The sequence below is a fragment of the Chanodichthys erythropterus genome, chromosome 6, assembly GCF_024489055.1.
Source record: "Chanodichthys erythropterus isolate Z2021 chromosome 6, ASM2448905v1, whole genome shotgun sequence".
Lineage (NCBI taxonomy): Eukaryota > Metazoa > Chordata > Actinopteri > Cypriniformes > Xenocyprididae > Chanodichthys > Chanodichthys erythropterus.
Window position 1 is genome coordinate 681,396 of NC_090226.1, and position 23,859 is coordinate 705,254.

Sequence of the window (23,859 nt, forward strand, 5' to 3'; positions counted from 1 at the left end):
TTTGCATATTCATTTTAATATGTATGTCTCACGATTATCTTTATATTAATGCCATAAATCAAATAAGTATCATATAAACATGTCCAGTGTAGTTCATACACTAAAAAAACAACAAATAACGACAAACAGCAACACTTCACAATAAAACTTCATTTGTTAACATGAACTAACAATACTGCATTTATTAATATTTACTAAACTTAAAGATTGGTATATTGTGCATTGTTAGTTCATGTTATCTAATGCATAGACTTTATTGTAAAGTGTTGTCAATAAAATAAGGTTTTGAGGTTTTGTAGTTTTTAATAAAGGCAAATAATTATTTAAGACGATTATTGGAAATATTAGACTCCACATTTCTAGAGTTTGGTTAGAGATTTCCTCTATTATTGCATCTGTTTCCCGTTGCTTCAGTCCCCTGAGCTTCTGTAGTGAATGTCGCGTCCAACATTGAGGACGTCCGTCACACAAAACAATGTTTTGTGTCTAAAAAATAAATTTATTTTGACGCCACTGATCATGGATGAGTCTCATGTGCGCAGTCAGCTTGTGTCGATCAATCGTTGATCATTCTGTGTCTATATGAACTCCAGTCCTTCATATTTGACGTCTCCGATCTTGGTATCAGGCAGCAGGATTCGCCCGTCCAGTGTGAAGGCCGTTATGTAGGTGGCGATCCGCCCCGCGTCCTCCTCTGATTTGAGCGCCAGTACGATCTGATCATCTGTGTCTGGGATGAACTTGAAAGAGGAGAAGCCGAGCGTGGGCTTCAACGGGCCGACGCGAGACGCAGAGATTTGGCTGAAGTCAGGCGAGCAGCTCAGGATGAGGTTTGTGCCGCGACGCTCGTCTGCGGTTTCCTCGTAGCGTTCTGAGCTCGCGCGACGAGGGAGGAAGAACCAGCGCTGGAGACGCTCGCTCCACACGGCCGACTCGTGGATGAGATAACCTGAGACAAGGAAGAAAGAGATATAAGATTATATATTAAGATAGTATATGACATTATATAATATACACACAATTATTTATATATATATATATATATATATATATATATATATATATACAGTACAGTCCAAAAGTTTGGAACCACTAAGATTTTTAATGTTTTTAAAAGAAGTTTCGTCTGCTCACCAAGGCTACATTTATTTAATTAAAAATACAGTAAAATACAGTAATATTGCGAAATATTATTATAATGTAAATCAGCTGTTTTCTATGTGAATATCTAGTAAAGTGTAATTTATTCCTGTGATCAAAGCTGAATTTATTTGATCAAAAATACAGTAAAAATAGTGAAATATTATTATAATGTAAATCAGCTGTTTTCTATGTGAATATATAGTAAAGTGTAATTTATTCCTGTGATCAAAGCTGAATTTTCAGCATCATTACTCCAGTCTTCAGTGTCACATGATCCTTCAGAAATCATTCTGATATGATGATTTGCTGCTCAAGAAACATTTCTGATTATTTTCAATGTTGAAAACAGTTGTGTACTTTTTTTTTCAGGATTCCTTGATGAATAGAAAGTTCAAAAGAACAGCATTTATCTGAAATACAAAGCTTCTGTAGCATTATACACTACCGTTCAAAAGTTTGGGGTCAGGAAGAATTTTTATTTTTATTTTTTTTAAAAGAAATTAAAGAAACTTTTATTCAGCAAGGATGCATTAAATCAATCAAAAGTGGCAGTAAAGACATTTATAATGTTACAAAAGATTAGATTTCAGATAAACACTGTTCTTTTGAACTTTCTATGCATCAAATAATCCTGAAAAAAAATATTGTACACAAATATTTTGTACAATTGTACAATTGCAGACGAAACTTCTTTTAAAAACATTAAAAATCTTAGTGGTTCCAAACTTTTGTACTGTACTGTACTGTACACACACACACACACACACACACACACACTTAAAGTATATAATATACAAAATAACATACTATATTGTAGTATATAATATATACTTGTATATTATAAGTTGTTATTTACTAAGATATTAGTATATAACAAGATATTATATAAATGCATATAATATATAAGATAATATAGTATTTAACAATATATAACAGTATATACAAGATATTATATAGCATATACTATAAAAGTAAATAATATAGTATACATAAGTGTATATATGAGAATATAAAGTATAATTATATAAGATAGCATATAATATATAAGACAGTATCTATAAGATACTATATAACAATATATACTACATAAGATAGTATATAATATAGTGCATAAGATATATATATATATATATATATATGACAGTATATATGATATGCAAGATATATAACAAATACTACATAAGATAGTAAATAATATATATAATATAGTATACATTCTTATGTAGTATATTGTTATATACTATCTTATAGATACTGTCTTATACTATCTTGTATATATTGTCTTATGTTATATACAAGCTTATATATTATATACTATTTTATATTATATTATATACTCTTATGTATAAAATTGAATAACATAAGACAGTATGTATAAGATAGTATATAAGAAATATATAATATATATATATATATATATATATATATATATATATATATATATATATATATATATATATATATATATATATATATATATACATATATATACATATAATATAGTTATATATATAATAAATATGTGTATATACCATATAAGTCAGTGTATATATACAAGATAGTATGTAATATTTAAGACAATATATATAAAGTAGTATATAATAAGAATATATGATTGTATATGTTAAGAATATAATATAAAGATTATATATAATATATATATATATATATATATATATATATATATATATATATATATATATATATATAAATATTACGATAGTATATAACATTATATAAACTCATATATATATATATATATATATATATATATATATATATATTATATAATATACACACAATGCATAATGTATATATATATATATTTATCTATTTATGGAAGACATTTTATAAGATAGTATATAATAAGATAATATATAAGTTAGTATTTATTAAAACACACATTTTCCAGAAACAGGTTTACATGGGTGAATTTATCATTATGTGTGTTTTATTTTATTAGTCTGATTTTTTTTTTTTTTTTTTTCTCAGTTTTTTAAGAAATTAAGCGTATTGGACGTCAGTGTCCCGTCAGAGTGAGTTTGTGTTTCTCCAGCTGCAGCCGGTCATGTGATCATGCATGTATAAATGCTGTCCACTCACCTGGTGGTTTAATATCAGCTGCTTTCTTCAGCGCGTTATATCGCGGCACCCAGTTCTCGTGCTCCACGTCACCGTGAAACCCAACCACCTTAATCCACTCCGGGTTATTGTTGACAAACTCTCCGGTGATGGTCGTCCACTCCTTACCCAGACCACCGACATACAGACGCTCGTCCTTCACAGCCAACCACTCCGCTTTAAAACCTGCAACGAAGGGTCAAAGGTCACAAAAAGGTCAAAGGGTCATACTTTTGAGCATGTAGCAGTACAGCAAGTTAAAATTCACTCCTTATAGTATCCGTTTAGTTTTATCAACCTTTAGACACGCTGCCGTCTCCGTCCGTCAGGATGACCCACGGCACGGCTCTGTTGCCCTCTATCCGGTACACCACACCGGTGCGGTCATCCACGCTGTACAGGTGCCCGTTAAACGCCACCAGCTCGGACAGCTCCATGCCACGGCCCTTCTCCGACAGATGACTCTCCAGAACCACCGTGTCCGGATCCCACTCCACGGACACGCTGTCCCCGCTGTCGGACACCAGCAGGTGGCCTCGCTTCAGATAGCTGAACCACGTGTTGTCCTTCTGACTGCGCGAGTTCGTGTCCAGGTCTGCTATCACTCCGATCCGGTAGCGGATGCCACTGGTCGTGTGTTCCGGAGGACTGAGCGGGTATGTGTCGTTGTAACGCGAGTCCACCGATTCGGCCGCCGCCATCACGCCCGATACATCCCGGCTGGAACGCCACGAGCGCTGGCTGTCGGAGCCGTGCTCAGAGGAGCCGCTCGATGTCTGGTGCAGGTACAGCAGGACGCCCAGGGCCAGCAGGATCGCCACGGTGATGGCCCGCCATCGGAAGCGGAAGCGGGGGTCGGAGACGGAGCTGGTGATGGAGGAGAACATGGAGTCACCGTGAACGGGAACCCGCATGGAGTGCATGGAGTCACGGCTCCCTACTGACACAGAGAAGAGAATCAACAGTCATTTCATCATTCGTTCCATGATAAAACATCGCTCACATTGGGATATAAATCCAAGATTTAATGCAAGACCCTAAATCTTTAAAATCCTTAAGGAACGGGAATGCTGATCATAATAAACCAAATGTCTGACGCATGAAATATTTACTGCAGGCATTTCAAATAAACGCTCAAACACTCAGAAAGCACATCCATAAAATCAGGTACACAACCAAACAAAAATCAAGTCTGATAAAGAGCATGTGGTCTGAAACATCACGTCTGAGCTCGTTAAATATCTTGATGAGTTTTCCCATGAACGCTGCAGCACTGAAACAACAGCAAACATCACTGTAACGATGTCACGAGGGAAAAACACGGCTGAGTCATTACTACACGCTTCATTGAGGAATCCCCAATACATCAGAAAACAAGCTTTAACTGTGACACAAAACACTTCTGCGACACAAACCTGTCAAACAATCACAGCACACGTTACGTAATCGTTGGCACGGCAACCATGACTTTACCTGTGAAAGGTGAGAGACTGATCTGGTGAACCAACAAGTCTAAAAAAAGTGAGCAATTATAACACAATTAACATCGTTCTGAACTTCAGCCAACAGCATGAAACCTTTATGTACAATAGTACATTTAAAAGTAAATGGAATTAAATTCATATTTATTTTTAGTTATGGCAACCATAATCTGTTCAAATAAGTAAATAAATTAAAAACGTGCAAAACAGAAGTATTTTCACTAACAGATTTTTGGATCCAACTGTATGTAGAATATAAAAATTACTCCATCATTCCCCCCCAAAAATAATAGTTTCTTTAATGTCCAAATACAACAACTCACTCTTCTCAAAAACAAACTAATATAGTAATAAATAAAAAGCCCCATTGAAGAGGAGCATGAATGATTCTCTACCTCTCTTTCTGCCTCTCATTTCTGGTGTTCATTCAGTGTTTGTCGTCTCTCTTGTGTCTTTATTATCAGTCTCTCCCAGTGCTCATCTGAGATCACTGAGCCACGCAACAGTGACGAGGCAAATACTGAACCCTAACCTACTGAAATACACATTAACCTTCAGACACAAAACATGCAAATCACACAGCTTCAAACCGTATAAAGCACCTCATTATTACACCCGAGACCACATTTGTTCTCTAAATCGGTAATACCTTCAGAAATGTGAAACTTGATTAAAGAGTTCATTTGTTCTCAGGACCAACCCGAAGATTAAAGACTCGCTCTAATAATGAATTATACAGACTGTTTTTGCGATCCCTCTAAAGGTGTGTAGATCTTAGGTCAAGTTTCTCTTGAAAAAAAAAAAAAAAAAAGCTGATTTGTTTAGGTAAATGATTGAAAACCAGATTGAACATGAAGTTCTCTCTGTATCTGATCTCTCACAGAATGAATCAAATCAGACCAGCGGACAGAGTTCAACTATAAAACTCTAGTAATAATGTTGTAGTTTGTTCAAATAACACTTTATATGTTGTATTACATATACTACGTTAAACTACAATATATATAATACCATAAAATCATGATTTCAATCAAAATGTGGAGAAAGTAACATTTTACTTGCATGCGTGTTACTTGCAATGCGTTACTTTAAGCGTTACTTAAAGTAATCTGATTACTAATGCACGTTACTTGTTATGCGTTACTTTACTCATTACTTTAAAAAAGTAATTTGATCATGTAATGCACGTTACTGTACTCATTACATCAAGAAGTAATCTGATTACTAATGCACGTTACTTATAATGTGTTACTTGTAACATCAAAAGGTAATCTGATTACTAATGCACATTACTTGCAATGCGTTAATTTACTCATTACATCAAAAAGTAATTGATTACTAATGCACATTACTTGTAATGCATTACTTGTTACATCGAAAAAGTAATCTGATTACTAATGCACATTTCTTGCATTGCGTTACTTTACTCATTACATCAAAAAATAATTGATTACTAATGCACGTTACTTGTTATGCGTTACTTTACTCATTACTTTAAAAAAGTAATTTGATCATGTAATGCACGTTACTGTACTCGTTACATCAAGAAGTAATCTGATTACTAATGCACATTACTTGCAATGCGTTAATTTACTCATTACATCAAAAAATAATTGATTACTAATGCACGTTACATGTTATGCGTTATTTTACTCGTTACTTTAAAAAAGTAATTTGATCATGTAATGCACGTTACTGTACTCGTTACATCAAGAAGTAATCTGATTACTAATGCACATTACTTGTAATGCATTACTTGTTACATCGAAAAAGTAATCTGATTACTAATGCACATTACTTGCAATGCGTTAATTTACTCATTACATCAAAAAGTAATTGATTACTAATGCACGTTTCTTGTAATGTGTTACTTGTTACATCAAAAGGTAATCTGATTACTAATGCATTTTACTTGTTACATCTAAAAAGTAATTGATTACTAATGCACATTACTTGCAATGCATTGTTACGTCGAAAAAGTAATCTGATTACTAATGCACGTTACTTATAATGTGTTACTTGTAACATCAAAAGGTAATCTGATTACTAATGCACATTACTTGCAATGCGTTAATTTACTCATTACATCAAAAAGTAATTGATTACTAATGCACATTACTTGTAATGCATTACTTGTTACATCGAAAAAGTAATCTGATTACTAATGCACATTACTTGCAATGCGTTAATTTACTCATTACATCAAAAAGTAATTGATTACTAATGCACGTTTCTTGTAATGTGTTACTTGTTACATCAAAAGGTAATCTGATTACTAATGCATTTTACTTGTTACATCTAAAAAGTAATTGATTACTAATGCACATTACTTGCAATGCATTGTTACGTCGAAAAAGTAATCTGATTACTAATGCACGTTACTTATAATGTGTTACTTGTAACATCAAAAGGTAATCTGATTACTAATGCACATTACTTGCAATGCGTTAATTTACTCATTACATCAAAAAGTAATTGATTACTAATGCACATTACTTGTAATGCATTACTTGTTACATCGAAAAAGTAATCTGATTACTAATGCACATTTCTTGCATTGCGTTACTTTACTCATTACATCAAAAAATAATTGATTACTAATGCACGTTACTTGTTATGCGTTACTTTACTCGTTACTTTAAAAAAGTAATTTGATCATGTAATGCACGTTACTGTACTCGTTACATCAAGAAGTAATCTGATTACTAATGCACATTACTTGTAATGCATTACTTGTTACATCGAAAAAGTAATCTGATTACTAATGCACATTTCTTGCATTGCGTTACTTTACTCATTACATCAAAAAATAATTGATTACTAATGCACGTTACTTGTTATGCGTTACTTTACTCGTTACTTTAAAAAAGTAATTTGATCATGTAATGCACGTTACTGTACTCGTTACATCAAGAAGTAATCTGATTACTAATGCACATTACTTGTAATGCATTACTTGTTACATCTAAAAAGTCATCTGATTACTAATGCACATTTCTTGCAATGTGTTAATTTACTCATTACATCAAAAAGTAATTGATTACTAATGCACATTACTTGCAATGCATTGTTACGTCGAAAAAGTAATCTGATTACTAATGCACGTTTCTTGTAATGTGTTACTTGTTACATCAAAAGGTAATCTGATTACTAATGCACATTACTTGTTACATCTAAAAAGTAATCGATTACTAATGCACGTTTCTTGTAATGCGTTACTTGTTACATCGAAAAAGTAATCTGATTACTAATGCACATTACTTGCAATGCATTACTTTACTCGTTACATTAAAAAAGGAATCTGATTACTAATGCATGTTACTTGCGATGCATTACTTTTCTCGTTACATTAAAAAAGGAATCTAATTACTAATGCACGTTTCTTGTAATGGGTTACTTTACTCGTAACATCAAAAAGTAATCCGATTACTAATGCACGTTACTTGCAATGCGTTACCCCAACACTGCTCATTTCAGATGAGATTGAAAACACCTGATCACTAGTTTTTACACAGTCTGAAAACATCAATAGATCAATTTAGATTTCAGTCTAAGGTTAAAGAGCTACAGTAGAAACTTGTCCATTTTAAACAATCAGAATTGCTAATGGTAAATTGACATACTCTGGTAGACTAGAGGAAGTGTGAGTGTTTTCCAAATAGTCAGAGTCTGGTTTCCACAGAGTTGGACCGTCACTGGTTATAAATATCTTTGATATCAGAACATGAAGACGTGATTCCATCAAAGACACGTGACATTCAACTCGTATGAAGTTCTTCTCTCTCTGCAGGTTGAGCGGAAACAAAATCAATTGCATTTGCAATAACTGAAGCAGGATTATATTTTTGTATATAGTTTTTACATGTTTTTATAAAATTTTATTCATTGGTTTGTTAGTATTACTATGTTATTACCATTTAATATTGTTTAATACAATATATTTTCAGGTGCATACTGTCCACTCAAGTGGACATCTGAAAATCTCTGAATAATGGGTTAAAAAAAAAGTTCAAATCTTGTTGTCTATTTATGCATGAAAGGGTTAATAATACTTATGTTCCTACTAATGCACGGTTAATCGTTATATATTGCAGTAATGTTAGATCATGTTCTTAGTGAAAGTTGTTATAACTTTTATAAGCGGTGATCTCTAGAGTCATTAAAGTCTGAAACTCATGATATAATGTTACAATATTTGTTAATATGAATGAAAGTTGTAATAATTTGGCTAACTTTGATGATCATGCAATCAATCACTCTGAACATCTTTACTGCTGCTGCAGTGGGAGACAATTAAACTTTAAAAGCCCGGAAGTGCCGTGATCTGCGCATGCGCAGAGCTCCTGCACACACGCGCAGTTTTATTTACATAGTTTATTCACATACACAAACACACAGTGCATTAAATCTCATCACAGATATCCAATCTGATAGATTTAAGCTTTCTAAATGTTTACTAAATAACTAATGAAGTATTAAAACGGAGTCTTTCCCCAACATAAACCTCATCAAGTGACTTTAACACTGTTATAAACGAAACTAAGTGTATTATGAGCTTTTAAATGTTTTTATATCCCTCAGTGACTCGGACGATGATATAATGAGTTCTTGGAGAATGTAATTTTAACTAAAAACACATTAAACTGAAGAAACTCCCGGCAGTATTTTGCTGAATAACTGAATTTAACCCTTTGTGAGTCTGAGGACAAACCGCTCTGAATTTCCTCAATATTTCTATCAAATTACATCATATACTTACTGTATTTCTCTCAGTTTAGTCTTGTGTGATAACGAGTTATTTCATCCCCGCTCCATCCTGTGTTTCCGACACTGTTTCCTCGCCGTTCAGAAAGAAACGAACCGCCGGCTGCCAACACACCGGTAACGCGAAGCCCCGCCCATCAACCGCGACGCCGAAGACTTGGCTCTTGAATATTAATTACGTAACGCCACGCTCGCCCAGTATGCTTAGCTGATTGGTTGAAAGCAGACGTCGGCAAACGAGTGCCAAGAAAGCTGGCCAATCACTGAAGACTTCGCTCTTGCATATTAATTAGGTTACGCAACCCGAAAGTGAGGAAGATCGCCAAGCAACATCATAATATTCATGAGATTTTGGATTCAACTCATCTAATGTCATAAAATAGACCTGAAATAAATGTTAAGAATATTATAAGTCTACAATGAGTAAAAAAGTGAGTTTGCCTTTAAATAGTGTCGCTCCTCCAAAACAGAGACTGTGTTGTTTTTATGGACAATATCTCTATTATCTGCTGGACCGGCCTGTGACATGAACAAACACATTGATCACAACAACTGTGTTCATATCAGCATTTTATTGAACTGAAAATGCCTCAAACTACACACACTAACAAATTCACATAGAGTTATCTTGATAAAAATGTTGAATCCAGTCGAGTAAGACGATTGATTAGTAGCTAAAATTCCATTGAAACATCAAACCAGACCGGTTTGACCAGGACTAGACCTGTTTAATCCTGTTTTTCCAGCCAATTCAATTAAAACTTGAAATAAAACACTTTTGTACAACCTTTAAAACCAAATAAACATTCATTTGTGACTTTATATGATCAACTGATCCATCTCATTTGCATGTCACTTGAAATCATCTCATAGGTAAAACATTTAAATAACATTATAAAGACAGTCATGTGACCGTAGCAGAAAACGTTACACAGCTCTGAATGTACTGACATACACAAACGTATGATGATGATAAACACATTTAATACTAGTGTTTGATTGGACCAAGAGTCAGGTCGCTCTGAGGTCAACTCACAGGTCTGTTCCAGAGCAGTGCATTCTGGGTAATCTGACAATCGTCAACTTTTCCCCATCATCTTGAGCAGGAGCTTCAGAAGATAAGAAGAAATTGTGATCAGTAATAAACTATACTAATGCACGTTACTTGCAATGCGTTACTTTATGCACGTTACTTATAATGGGTTACTTCATTACATCGAAAAAGTAATCTGATTACTAATGCACGTTACTTGTAATGTGTTACTTGTTACATTGAAAAAGTAATCTGATTACTAATGCACGTTACTTGTAATGTGTTACTTGTTACATTGAAAAAGTAATCTGATTACTAATGCTTGTTACTTGTAATTGGTTACTTTACTCGTTACATCAAAAAAGTAATCTGATTACTAATGCACGTTACTTGCAATGCGTTACTTTACTCGTTACATCAAAAAAGTAATCTGATTACTAATGCACGTTACTTGTAATGTGTTACTTGTTACATTGAAAAAGTAATCTGATTACTAATGCACGTTACTTGTAATTGGTTACTTTACTCGTTACATCAAAAAAGTAATCTGATTACTAATGCACGTTACTTGCAATGCGTTACTTTACTCGTTACATCAAAAAAGTAATCTGATTACTAATGCATGTTACTTGTAATGTGTTACTTTACTTGTTACATCAAAAAAGTAATCTGATTACTAATGCACGTTACTTGTAATGTGTTACTTGTTACATTGAAAAAGTAATCTGATTACTAATGCACGTTACTTGTAATTGGTTACTTTACTCGTTACATCAAAAAAGTAATCTGATTACTAATGCATGTTACTTGTAATGTGTTACTTGTTACATCGAAAAAGTAATCTGATTACTAATGCACGTTACTTGTAATGTGTTACTTGTTACATTGAAAAAGTAATCTGATTACTAATGCACGTTACTTGTAATTGGTTACTTTACTCGTTACATCAAAAAAGTAATCTGATTACTAATGCATGTTACTTGTAATGTGTTACTTTACTTGTTACATCGAAAAAGTAATCTGATTACTAATGCACGTTACTTGTAATGTGTTACTTGTTACATTGAAAAAGTAATCTGATTACTAATGCACGTTATTAGCAATGCGTTACTTGTTACTTTAAAAAGTAATCTGATTACTAATGCACGTTGCTTGCAATGCGTTTACACGTTATTTAAAAAATGTAAATGATTACTAATGCGCGTTACATCAAAAAAGTAATCTGATTACTAATGTACTTTTTTTTCTTATTCAGAAGATAAGAAATTATGACCAGTAATAAATATAAACTAGTCTAAAAAGACATAAAATGACCTTGGGCTGAACTAATTACTGAATTAAAACTGAAATCGCGATACGGATTAGAATGATTATTGAAAATTAAGAAATCAAGAAAGTCAATTGTTTTATTTTAACTGAAATATTTAATTTGCAATATTTAATGTTTAATGTTTAATGTATGTATATATATATATATATCAGGCAAAAAAAACATCAAGACATTTTAATATTTTATTAATAAAAAAGTAAAAAAAATAATTAATTAAATATATATAGATATAAAAAATTAGGCAAAAAAAGAAAAAGAATCGCAATTAACCTTTGTGAGGTGGTAATTCTCATCGACGAGTTGCTCTATGATGCTGAAATGATCAGTGTTGGGAACATCTTCAAAAGAGACTTTAAGACCGGCGGATTCCAAAGCCTAAAGATCAAAAACACTTCATCTTCTGCAACTTTAATAATAATGTGGGGAAGTAAATGTCGTTTCATCTTCACACTTACTTTGAAGTATTCCTCCGACTGCTTTCGGAACTCGGGCGAGTCGTTCTGCGCCACTGCGACGATGATGTCACAGGAAGAAGACGAGACTTTGAGCTGCGACAGGAAGTGACTTGGGCTGTTCCTTAACGCCACTTCCCTGAAACACAATCATTACACAAACAAATCACATCACATTCATTCAGGTTACAAAACCCGTTCTGACAGGTCGGTTAGGGAACGGTTTCTGATCTTTAAAAATAGCAGCTCATGTGTGTTCAAAGACTGCGCATAAACCAGAGACACTTACTCGTTCATCTTCAGCGGCTCGTTCACATATGTGGACAGGATGGGCTGCAGGTCATAAATGCCGCTGACGAGAAAAGCACCTGAGAGCAAATGACAAGAAATGCCTCCAAAAATCACTGAAATGACTAAATCAAGAGTGGAAAGAAAGATGCACACTTTACAACTTTTAACCCTTAAAGCTACTGTATCATATTTGAGATTTTGATGAACTTTAATGAGTAATTAAGTGCATTTAAACACAATTAGTGCCAAAACACAGTGATTCGTCACGTTATTTCAGTAAACGAGGCTTCGTTAAAACATCACTCTTTCAAAATGTTTTGTAATTTCAATGCTTCTCCTCTAGGGGGCGGTTTGGAGCGCCAAAGTCACGTGATTTCAGCAGTTTGGCAGTTTGACACGCGATCCGAATCATGATTCGTCACAAAAGATTCATAACGCTCCGAAGCTTCCTGAAGCAGTGTTTTGAAATCGGCCATCACTATATAAGTCGTTATTTTGTTTTTTTGGCACACCAAAAATATTCTCGTGGCTTTATAATATTAATATTGAACCACTGTACTCACATGACCTGATTTAAATATGTTTTTAGTACATTAATGGATCTTGAGAGAGGAAATGTTATTGCTCAGGCCTCACTGAGTCATCGGATTTCATCAAAAATATCTTAATTTGTGTTCTGAAGATTAACGAAGGTCTTACGGGTGTGGAACGACATGAGGGAGAGTAATTAATGACATTATTTTCATTTTTGGGTGAACTAACCCTTTAATTTCCATCTACACACCTTTGATTTTCGGTGATATGTCGTACTGGGACCAATCGGTGGACAGAACCATAGCGGCCAGGTGCGCTCCGGCCGAATGACCACACAGGTAAAGCCCACTGCAGAAGGACAGAGAAACACCATGAAGGACAGACGTCCCATCAGCCACCTCTCTACATTACACATGAACGGACCTGATGTGCGAGTACTGCTGGATCACTGACACCACGCTCCTGCGCACCTGTGACACCATCAGATCCATGTTCCCTACAGACACACACAAACAAGATATCCGTTTCCCACGATTCTCTTCAGCTCGGATCAGCACGTGTCAGCCGTACCTTTAGGAGCGATACTGTAACCCACGGCGACCACCACCACGCCCTTCTGGACCAGCGGGACGGCCAGGAACCCGGACTCGTCCTTACTGTGACCCGGAACAGACCAGTCTAGTTTTAGTGTCACTGATATAGAAAGTTTGTTCAATATTTAAAAATGATCATTAACGATAATACGGACACTTTCTTCACGCCGGTTATTATATTACACAACAATAATCTGCGAGTGTCAGCGAGACGAGGACATGCTCTCAATGCAAATGTGATGTTTGGTTTGAAAATCACATGAAAATGTCTCTGGAGAAAGCGAAGGATCAGACCTGAGAAACTGCCAGTAACCTCCATGAAAGTAAATCACCAGCGGCAGATCTGAAACGCATTCAACACAGAATCTGTAATAACTGATAATAACCTGCTAATGACAGAAAAACACATGCAGAGACTTTATATATATATTTTTTACACATACATATATACAGTCAAACCAAAATTTATTCAGACAGCTTAAAAATTTCATTCAGTTAATTCACTATAGTTTAAAAAAAAATGGTAATAAAATATGACAAGATCTCAGAGTTAAACTGTGTCAGAAAAAATTTATCTTAATTATGTCCGATAACACTTAAGAAAACATGGTCAGGTCAAAGTGTCTGAATAATTTTTGGTTCCAAATTTTTATCAATTTTACTGTATGAAGTATTTTTGGGTATAATTTTTGCTATCCTCACTTACATAAATGAACTATAGTGTCCTGCACACACTAGTAAAAATATATCAAAAATGTCTGATTCATTTTTGGTTTGACAGTATAAAATAAAATAATATAAAATAATATAATATAATATAATATAATATAATATAATATAATATAAAATTAAAAAATTAAATAAAATAATAATATAATATAATATAATATATTAAAAAATAAAAAAATACTATTTTATTACATATTTTACAGTAACATTACTTGGAGTTTAAATGCAGTTAATTGTCATTAAAATATTACTAAAAATAGGCTTAATTTTCTTTTTTACTATGCTAATTTGCAAAATATAACATTTGTTTTTGAAAGTAAACATGAGATTCACTCATTGACGTGTGATTTATCCCTTAACACATATTTGAAATTAATATATAATACAGTTCTCATTATTAATACTTTAGAAAAACAAACTAAAAATGTGTTTACCATTTTCTATAAACAAAACAAACTACTGGTTATTATTATTATTATTAGGGTTATTATCAATAAATAATTGATTTCTGAAAAACAAAGCTTAATATTATTTGAAAAAAATTAAACCAAATTAAAAATTAGAAATGTTGCCTTTGCAATAAACTGAAATAAGTTTAAGTTGAAGCACTAAAATTATTAAAACTAGCTAAAACTGAAATAAAAAATAAATTAAACCTAATTAGCAATATTTAAATAAAACTAATAAAATGACAAAAAAACAACAACAAAATTACTAAAAATGAAACTAAAATAAACAAGAAAACTAAAAATATAAACGCCAATTCAAAATATCAATAAAATAACAATGGTGTGACGTTTGTTACGTAATTATAGACTCATTATAATAAATGTAACACCTGGACTAGAGCTGCTGGGAATGTAAACGTCCAGTTTCTCTCCGTCACCTTCACCGTACGGCACGTCAATCAGAGTGTGAGTGACAGCTCGAGCTTTCTCTGTGCCTGCAGATACACACACACCTCTAAATTCAGTATTACTGTACAGAAGCCTGTAAACACAGTCAACAGTGTCCAGCTCCTCGTGCACAGCTCCTGTCAAAGATGTAGGTCACGTGCTCGAGGCTCATTTATGCGCTGCTTTCCGCTTGATGAGCATCTATGACGGTGTATTAGATGAAGATGAGGTATTTCACTGCGTTTCATGAATGAAATGAAGGTCCAGTCTTCATCTTTCTCCCAGCACACACACACACACACACACACACACACACACTGATCATAGTAAACACACACACACACTCACCTGATTTTAAAGCTGCCACATGGGCTCTGATCACGTCACCTGCGGACATCCTGTGTGACCAGCGACTCGGTGAGTACTGAAGCTCCAGCTCCTGTCGAAAACAGAGAGAGTGAGTGAGTGAATGAGTGAGTCAGCTGGACACACATTCACCCGCAGATAAACACACACAGCAGCCCCTGCTGGTAAGACACTGGAATTACAGTATGCATACTAGCAATACTGCAGCATGTAACATGCACACAGTGCACAATATGTGAATTTACTGCATGTATGTAATATCAGGATGATTGATTTTATATTTGACAGAATTTGTGCCGAATAAAACAGCGTAGAATACTGCAACTCATAAGTTACGGTTGTTATAGAATTAAAAATGCAAAATAATCATAGATTTCAATTTGTAAAAATTATATTGAATTTTTTTCCCATTGTTGTTTTTAAAAACATATGTTTTATTTATTTTTTTAAAGTAAAGTTAAAAAAATATTGTATTTTTTAAATCATGAAACTTTATGTTAAAAAAAATGTGCCGTGTATTTTCGTGTCACTACCGAAACAAACTGAGACTGATTTTAACACACTTCTACATTTCTGATCAGAAATATTCCTGTGTCTCTCACAGTCTCTCTTTCACAGCAGAGATCATCATTCTGAGTTAAATGTGTTCAGAAGTCTGAAAATCTGCATGTAGCTTTAAGGAACGTCACTAACAAACACCTTTTTCTGCAATTAAGCAAACAATCTTGGGTGTTATTTCATAAAAAGTAGTTTTTTTTCTGTGTACAACTGTTCAAATCTGTGTTAGATAACCATGTGCTGATCATCATCTCTGAGCGGCTCAAAAGTGTCGAAAATTGTCACTACCGAAACATGTCATCATTGTTTTAGTAGTGACAAAAGGGAACACATAATCATTTATTTGGGGGAAATAAACTAAATTTTAGTGCAGTTATGCAAATCATCAATGTTTTAGTATGCGAGTTAAATTGTGTCATGTGATGCGGTCACTACCAACACATTACTGTCTCTACCGAACATGGTGAAGTTTTGGTTGTGACATCATTGTTTTAGCTAACCATGTGCTGATTATCATCTTTGAGCGGCTCAAAACAGTACCTAAAATTGTCACTACCGAAACTTCACCACGTTTCAGTTGTAATTGTTTTGGTAGTGACAAAAGGGAACATATAATCATGCATTTGGGGGAAATAAACAATTTTAGTACAGTTATGCAAATCATTAGTGTTTTAGTATGCAAGTTAAATTGTGTCATGTGATGTGGTCACTACCAACACATTACTGTCACGACCGAAACATGAGATGATTTGTCAAAAATAAAGTATATTGAATGATCAACTCAGATGTTATTATAGTGTTTGATTCAATGTTTATTCAAACTAATGAATCCTTCACTTTGAAATCAGTTTGATAAACTTTATGACTTTTACAAAGAAAGATTCAAAATACAACAAATCTCATAAATCACACTTGAAATATTGTTCAAATTGTAATTGTTACTGATTTACCTGTGAAAACTGTTTTTAAAAAATAGCAAAAAATATATTTACGAGGAAGATCTCAATAGGTCAATGTAACCCTTCTTATTAAATTATTTATTATTGTGTTTCGGTAGTGACAAATTTGGGGAAACAAAATAAATTCAAAACTTTCTGAAAATATGAGAATTATACAATTTGCATACATACAAAACTCGGACTTAGAACCAATTCTATAGAATGGTCCATTTATATGAGTGTATAAAATTATATATTTACAAACTTTTATGTTTGATGCAATTAATCGATTTGACAGCATTAATAATAATTTATAAACAAAACACTAAAGTGAAAATATTAAAATTGGCACTTGAAACATTTCTCTTATAAATGGCAGAATGAATTTTTAGTAGTTTATGGACACATTTCATAATCAACCATCCCTGTTTGTTACTGTATTGTTGTGTATTTGATAAATAATCTTTGATTTGACATGAAAACACTCACATCTTTGCTCATTTCCTTCCAGTCGGTCATGATGATCTTCTGCTGGACTGAGACCTTTGAATCTCATGTTTGTTTACACACAGTCAATTATTAAGTGTTTCAAAACACGTCACGTGTGGAAGTCATGTGATTCTTCATTCTATTAACCGTCTATTTGATTAATTAGGCACAGAATTGTACCAAATTAATGGGTATTAAAAGTAAACAGAGTTTAGACAACAAAAAAAAAATTTGTTTCCCGCCTGAACACTTCCTCATGATGAGCTTCCTCCGCCGTGACGTCAGATTCAGTCATGAGTTATAAACACACTGGATCGACGGACATTTTGTTTTGTAGATCTGTGCTGCGCGCCCTTTATCCTGATTGGTCGAGAAGAGTGTGACGTTACAGCTACAATAAAAGGAGAAACTGGCGATGGCGGGATGTTCAAATCCTGCTGTGAGTCGTGCTGTACGCTGAGATAGTCATAAAAACAAGAAATAAAAGACATGGATTGTTTAAATGTAGCCAAGATTTTACCCAATTCCCCACGGAAGACCAGAGGACAGATCCAGGTGACCGTTTAACTCCAATTTAATGTCTTTCGATTCATTCGAGTCTGTGAAGATTTAACTTACCGGACAATTATTATATTTAAATATATATAATGTGTGGCTCTTCGTTTGGACGTGATGTTTTTAGGTTTTGTTGTAGATTTGAAGCTGTTGTAAATGTAAATATTAATGACATCACCACCTCTTTGTCATCTTCTCAGGTTATTTTCGGACCGATGTTCTCAGGGAAAAGGTAAGAATTAATAAATCATCAGTACATTCATGTTATGTTATGTTATGAAATATGAAGGTAAAACTCAAAAAAACTATGTTTTGGTTCAGAGGATGGCGCCAAAATGCTCTTCAGGTTACAATGTAACAAAGCCAGCAGGATTCTAGCGCGAAAAATGTCTCTTGTCTTCACAGACTCCCAGTGCTGTTTATATAATAGTTTTCTAAATTTAGCTGTTCCTCTGTTTATAATAAAAACGCGTCATTGGTATTAGGAAAGTGACATTGTTTGGGGTCAATTGTTGAAAAATGCAGTCAAACACTCAAAGTAAACCAAGATGTAAAGCACTCCTAATATCAGAGACTCTAAACACTGATGCATATTAAGTTTGAGATTTCTTATAATCAGGGAATCTCCTGGTGTTGAGTTAAAGGTGCATTATGTAAGATTTCTGCTGTAAAACCACTAGGCCAGTGTTATATATTTTGTTCACTTGAGTACTTACAGTATCCCAAATGTTTGCAACTAATTGTAAATCGTGAGAAAATTGCAATTTTAACCAAGGCTGCGGGACGTGTGAGGAGTCGCCTGTCAATGGCGTCATACCCGCGTTACCCTCGGTTTCTGTTTTTATTTTGTAGAAACCATGAACATCAGACTCATTAATATTTACATGTTTTAATAGACAAGAGAACAACTGTTTTGATATATTTATAGACATTATTATTGTTATATAGCTCAACACGATTAGTCTTATTGTTTAAATCTAATTTTCTTATTTTTTTGCGAGTCTCATGCTTTAACATGCCTCAGAGAAAAACACTATTTTGTGAAGTAGCTAACATAACATAATCAGATGCAGCTTCATTTTTAGTAACAGTAATACAGCATTTTCTCCATCATACAATACGTTTTAAAATGAATTGCATGTCATTTATCAACACAATCATCCAGCATTTAATCTGATATTGTAAAATGGATCTATCTTACTGCAGTGTGTAACAGTGTCTCACAGCAGCCGCCGAGCGAACGCACAGAGTAACGTTATAACACCATTTTCAACACTCTCAAATGTATCTAATATGATAAACAGAGCTGCGTTACCTCATACTCATGACCGGAAAAGCGGAAGCGGCAACGGTGTCATAATAAAAGTCCTGCTGCTCGTGAGGCCGGTGTTGATCAATCGCTCCAGCTCCTCGTTCAGCTCCACAACACTCGCTCCTGCTCTGCTTCATACTACAGTAACGTTAATAATCATATCCATGAACATGATTTCTTCACGAGTCCAATCCCTATTCTTTTGCACCGGCTGTGAGGTGGAGATCACATGTCCCAAGATTCCACGCTCCAACTTGCCATCATCAAACTACGTCTTTGTTTTTAATAGACCTCTAGTGGACAGAAATCTTACATACTGCACCTTTAATTGAAGTGTTAATGAGTTTGTGTGTGTGTCTCCAGCACTGAGCTGATGCGGCGTGTGCGGCGCTTCCAGGTGGCTCAGTATTCCTGCTTGGTCATTAAATATGCCAAAGACACTCGATATTCACAGACGGGAATGGCCACACATGACATGTAAGGTATCTCTACGATAGGTGTATTGGTGTGTTAAAGTGTGGTTGTGTGAGGATCGCTGTGGTTTCTGCTGCAGGAGCACGATGGATGCCGTTCCCGCCAACCGTCTGTGTGACGTGAAGTCTCTGGCCCTCCAGGCGTGTGTCATCGGCATCGACGAGGGACAGTTTGTACGTCTTTGTTAAAATGCAGAAAGTCTATGTCAATCATTATTCCATTTACTGAGACGCTCCTTGCTGTTTCAGTCTAATGTTATGGTTTGTAATGTATTTTATAATAATTCAGATCTTTGGATTTTGCAGTTTCCGGACACAGTTGAGTTCTGTGAAGAAATGGCCAACATGGGAAAAACTGTCATAGTAGCAGCGCTTGATGGAACCTTCCAGAGAAAGGTATAATTATGATGGATCTGGCGGTGTGTGTGTGTATATATGTATATATATATACACAGGTGTGTGTAATTTATATAGTAGTCAACATTTGAAGTGGATCAAAAAAGTTCTTGGGACAGCTTTGATTAACTTTTTTTGATCCACTTCAAATGTTGACTGCTGTGTGTGTGTATTTTATATATATATATATATATAATCTCACACACAAATTATTTATGTATGTTTTCTATATTATAAATATTTATAATTAATTTTACATAATGTTTTTAATTAATGTTATATTTATATTGTATCTTCTATATTATATATATTTTACTATGTGATTTTGTTTTTTATAGATTATATTTACAATATTTATTTATTATACATTTAATTTATTTTCTATACTATATAGTTTATTTTTCTATTTTTACTTGCAATATTTTTGCATTTTTTTTTAAATTATATTTATAATAATTGTTTAATATATACGTTATTTTATTTGTTTATATATTTAATTTGCTATACTATAGATAATATACTATATTTTTTTACTATGCTGTATATTTTTGTTTTTATTATAAATTATATATTAAATACATTTTATTTTATATGATAGTTTTTTACTTAGGGCTGTGAATCTTTTGGTAGCGATTCAATTCGATTCATGGGTGTTTGATTCGATTTAAGAACGATTTTTGCAAATTCAGAACGATTCGATTCGAGACGATTCACATTAAAATTCGATGCGATCCGATTAATTCGATGTGATTCTGCTTTTTAATATGCATTTATAGGGACATTGAAATGCTTCCCTCAACGTGTCTTATTCAGGGTGTGAATTATACAGCGGCCTTTAGGGGGTCAGAGAGTAAGGGCAAAAACAAACGAACAAATGGAAAAACCCTTTTGTCTGTTGTTAATGTTGGTTCATGTTAGTTCTCAATGATGCAACATAACTTTATTTTAACAGCCTATAAAAATTGGCATTTGTGGAAATTTACATAAAACAAAACTTTAAAAGGGCTTTAAAAGTATTTTTAGGCCTAGTTCATGTTAAATATAGTGGAGGATATTATTAAAGGCTACACAACCTTATTAAACCGTTCCAGGTACATTAAACATACTAATGCTTACATGGAGAGACTATCATGCACTTTCCCAACTAATCTTAAACTAACTTTTCTTCACAGAATAGTTATAAAAGCCATCTTTGTTCTCTTTATATGGAACATTTTCCTTATGGTAATTCTGAAAGAAAACGCGCTGGGTTTCTATAGTTCTGTTACTATAGTAACGAACGCAACTTTAACGCGCATCTGATTGATAAACCGCGCACTCTTATTTCAGTGTTGTTAATGGTGTAGTTATTTCAGCAGTTTCCTCGCATATTCAGTTTAATGACATTAAGTTAATAATCTCATCATTCATTGAACTGTGCGTATGCATTTAGACACTTACATTATGTGTTTGCTCCGATCATGCAATAAATGCGCGCCTTGAAACTGCTCAGGTAATGTCAATGAACCATTTCCGACTTTTTCCACGCGATAAAAGCGTTTTATTTCAACAGTAGTGACGGCGCAATGACTTGGCAGCTTTATCAATGGCTTGAGCAGTCTGACTCGGCACTATTGTTGTCTTAATAGAGAACTGTCCTATGCTCATGTGAACAGCAGTGGTCGTCCTGAGGAGAACTCAAACGTGGGCTACGAACTGAGCGCGAGCGCAATCCAGCGAGAGGCGGTAAAGAGTGCAGCGCGTGTCTGTGAAGGAGAGCTGTGAGGGAAGGCGCAAAATGACAGCGCACAACGTCTCCATCAAATCGCGCATGTAGTAATGTAATGTTTATATATTTTAAAGCACTGAATCACTATAGAATCGCGATTAATCCGATTATTTACATTTTACATCGATTATCGACCGAAAGAAACGATTCACGATTCAAAAAACATGTTTCAAGATTGATGCATATGCAACGTCGGGAATTATAATCGATGCATCGAGAAAACGAGTGAATCGTTACAGCCCTAATTTTACTATATATTTTTATTTAATATAAAATATATTGAAAATATTTTTTATAGATTTTATACTATAGATTTTTTTATATAAATATATGCTGTGTTATACTATGCTGTTTTAAATATGTGTGCATTTATTAAATATAAATTATATTAATTTACATTAATATTATTTAATATATACATATTTTATCATTATTTATTTTTTACTTTACTATATATTTAAATTGTATTCATATTGTTTATTTTACCATTTATATTTTTTTAGGTTTTTTATATAAATTTGATTTTTCTCTATATATTTCTATTTGTCTAAAATTTATTTTACATGTTTTATTTCTTTATATATTTAATTTACTAATTTTTTACCATGCTGTATATTTTTATAGTATTTTTTTGTATAAATATTTTATATACATTCTATTTATTTTATATGTATATTTTACTATATATTATATGCTTTTATTTAATATAAATTATATTTGAAATATTTAATATATACATATTTACTATATATTGTGTGTATTTGTATATCTATTTTTATTTTTTATATATTAATACATTTTTATTCTTGAGCAGTGTTGATGACCTTTGACCCTTGTCTCTCTGCAGCCCTTTGGTAACATCCTGAATCTGGTGCCTCTAGCGGAGAGCGTGGTCAAGCTGAACGCCGTCTGCATGCAGTGCTTCAAAGAAGCCGCTTATACCAAAAGACTGGGAGCTGAAAAAGAGGTGAGGACAGAAACGTCTGAACTGACATCTGAACACGCCCTCTGATTCGAGCGGGTCTGACAGCTGTTCTGCTCTCACAGCGGAAGCGTTCAGCGGCACATCCTCATCCTGTCAGAAGAACTGAAATCTCACAGCAACTTTTGTTTTCGTGTCTTTGTTTCACTTCCTCAGGTGGAGGTGATCGGCGGCGCTGATATGTATCACGCTGCGTGTCGGACATGTTACGGCGGTCTAACGGAGTGTAAGGAGAACCGTGACCCGCTGAGAGAGGAGACTCCTCCACACGTAATGTCAGGAAAACCTCTGGATCAAAGTGTTCCACGCAAACTCTTTGGTTCCCTTCACCTCTGAGCACAACACGACTGTATAGATTCACCTCTCTATAGCGAGAGTTTGGCACTTAATTTGTTTATTTCTGTGTCTGATATGCTGTTGATTTCCTATAAATAACTTTAAAGTGGGTCCAGCAAGATAATGTATTTGTATCTTCGGTTTGAAAATCAGTCCTTTGTACGTATTTTAATTTAAATGATTTTAAACTATTTAAGTGTGTCTAACACAACCAGCTGACATCCTGAAACACTGCCATGGAGTGACGCATTATGATTAAAATTTAGTTTTTCTGTGTTTTTCACATGAGAAATTTTTTAGGATTTGCTACATGAGAAGT

General features: G+C 33.8%; 3 protein-coding genes across 10 annotated transcripts; 1 reads left to right on the top strand and 2 right to left on the bottom strand.

Moving 5' to 3' along the window:
• Positions 1-6: 6 nt before the first annotated feature.
• On the bottom strand, positions 7-10,607 carry cant1b (calcium activated nucleotidase 1b). 7 transcript variants are annotated; one of them, XM_067387644.1, is made up of 4 exons: positions 5,395-5,529; positions 3,563-4,204; positions 3,247-3,450; positions 7-949 (listed from the first exon to the last, which is right to left on the bottom strand). In XM_067387644.1, the coding sequence occupies exons 1-4, from the start codon at positions 5,426-5,428 to the stop codon at positions 579-581; spliced, it is 1,251 nt and encodes a 416-aa protein (XP_067243745.1). In that variant the 5' UTR covers positions 5,429-5,529; the 3' UTR covers positions 7-578. The 7 variants fall into 7 exon arrangements, with proteins under 7 accessions (XP_067243745.1, XP_067243746.1, XP_067243750.1 ...); XM_067387645.1 differs by having other exon boundaries at positions 3,563-4,201; positions 5,395-5,443; XM_067387649.1 differs by lacking the exon at positions 5,395-5,529 and adding an exon at positions 10,546-10,607 and having other exon boundaries at positions 8-949.
• Positions 10,011-17,991, bottom strand: afmid (arylformamidase). 2 transcript variants are annotated; one of them, XM_067387652.1, is made up of 11 exons: positions 17,719-17,987; positions 15,716-15,806; positions 15,310-15,414; positions 14,037-14,085; positions 13,720-13,805; positions 13,573-13,645; positions 13,400-13,497; positions 12,614-12,692; positions 12,328-12,463; positions 12,143-12,247; positions 10,015-10,618 (listed from the first exon to the last, which is right to left on the bottom strand). In XM_067387652.1, exons 1-11 carry the CDS (start codon positions 17,746-17,748, stop codon positions 10,589-10,591), a joined length of 882 nt encoding a protein of 293 aa, XP_067243753.1. In that variant the 5' UTR covers positions 17,749-17,987; the 3' UTR covers positions 10,015-10,588. The 2 variants fall into 2 exon arrangements, with proteins under 2 accessions (XP_067243754.1, XP_067243753.1); XM_067387653.1 differs by lacking the exon at positions 15,310-15,414 and having other exon boundaries at positions 10,011-10,618; positions 17,719-17,991.
• Positions 17,992-18,115: 124 nt separating this feature from the next.
• Positions 18,116-23,855, top strand: tk1 (thymidine kinase 1, soluble). The gene is made up of 7 exons (XM_067387655.1): positions 18,116-18,273; positions 18,474-18,505; positions 19,949-20,062; positions 20,139-20,232; positions 20,365-20,454; positions 23,070-23,189; positions 23,361-23,855. The coding sequence occupies exons 1-7, from the start codon at positions 18,208-18,210 to the stop codon at positions 23,538-23,540; spliced, it is 696 nt and encodes a 231-aa protein (XP_067243756.1). The 5' UTR covers positions 18,116-18,207; the 3' UTR covers positions 23,541-23,855.
• The last annotated feature ends 4 nt before the right edge of the window (positions 23,856-23,859 follow it).

What these genes read in the sequence shown, in the direction of transcription:
- cant1b (XM_067387644.1), bottom strand. Translation starts at nt 5,428, where the DNA reads ATGAACTCTTTAATCAAGTTTCACATTTCTGAAG. An exon ending in CAAGTTTCACATTTCTGAAG is followed by an intron (nt 4,205 to 5,394) that starts GTATTACCGATT and finishes TCTCTGTGTCAG; the next exon opens with TAGGGAGCCGTGACTCCATG. An exon ending in AGCTGATATTAAACCACCAG is followed by an intron (nt 950 to 3,246) that starts GTGAGTGGACAG and finishes TCCTTGTCTCAG; the next exon opens with GTTATCTCATCCACGAGTCG.
- afmid (XM_067387652.1), bottom strand. Translation starts at nt 17,748, where the DNA reads ATGACCGACTGGAAGGAAATGAGCAAAGAT. An exon ending in TGTGGCAGCTTTAAAATCAG is followed by an intron (nt 15,415 to 15,715) that starts GTGAGTGTGTGT and finishes GTGTATCTGCAG; the next exon opens with GCACAGAGAAAGCTCGAGCT. An exon ending in AGTCGGAGGAATACTTCAAA is followed by an intron (nt 12,248 to 12,327) that starts GTAAGTGTGAAG and finishes TTTGATCTTTAG; the next exon opens with GCTTTGGAATCCGCCGGTCT.
- tk1 (XM_067387655.1), top strand. Translation starts at nt 18,208, where the DNA reads ATGGATTGTTTAAATGTAGCCAAGATTTTACCCAATTCCCCACGGAAG. An exon ending in GCATCGACGAGGGACAGTTT is followed by an intron (nt 20,233 to 20,364) that starts GTACGTCTTTGT and finishes TGGATTTTGCAG; the next exon opens with TTTCCGGACACAGTTGAGTT. An exon ending in ATGGAACCTTCCAGAGAAAG is followed by an intron (nt 20,455 to 23,069) that starts GTATAATTATGA and finishes GTCTCTCTGCAG; the next exon opens with CCCTTTGGTAACATCCTGAA.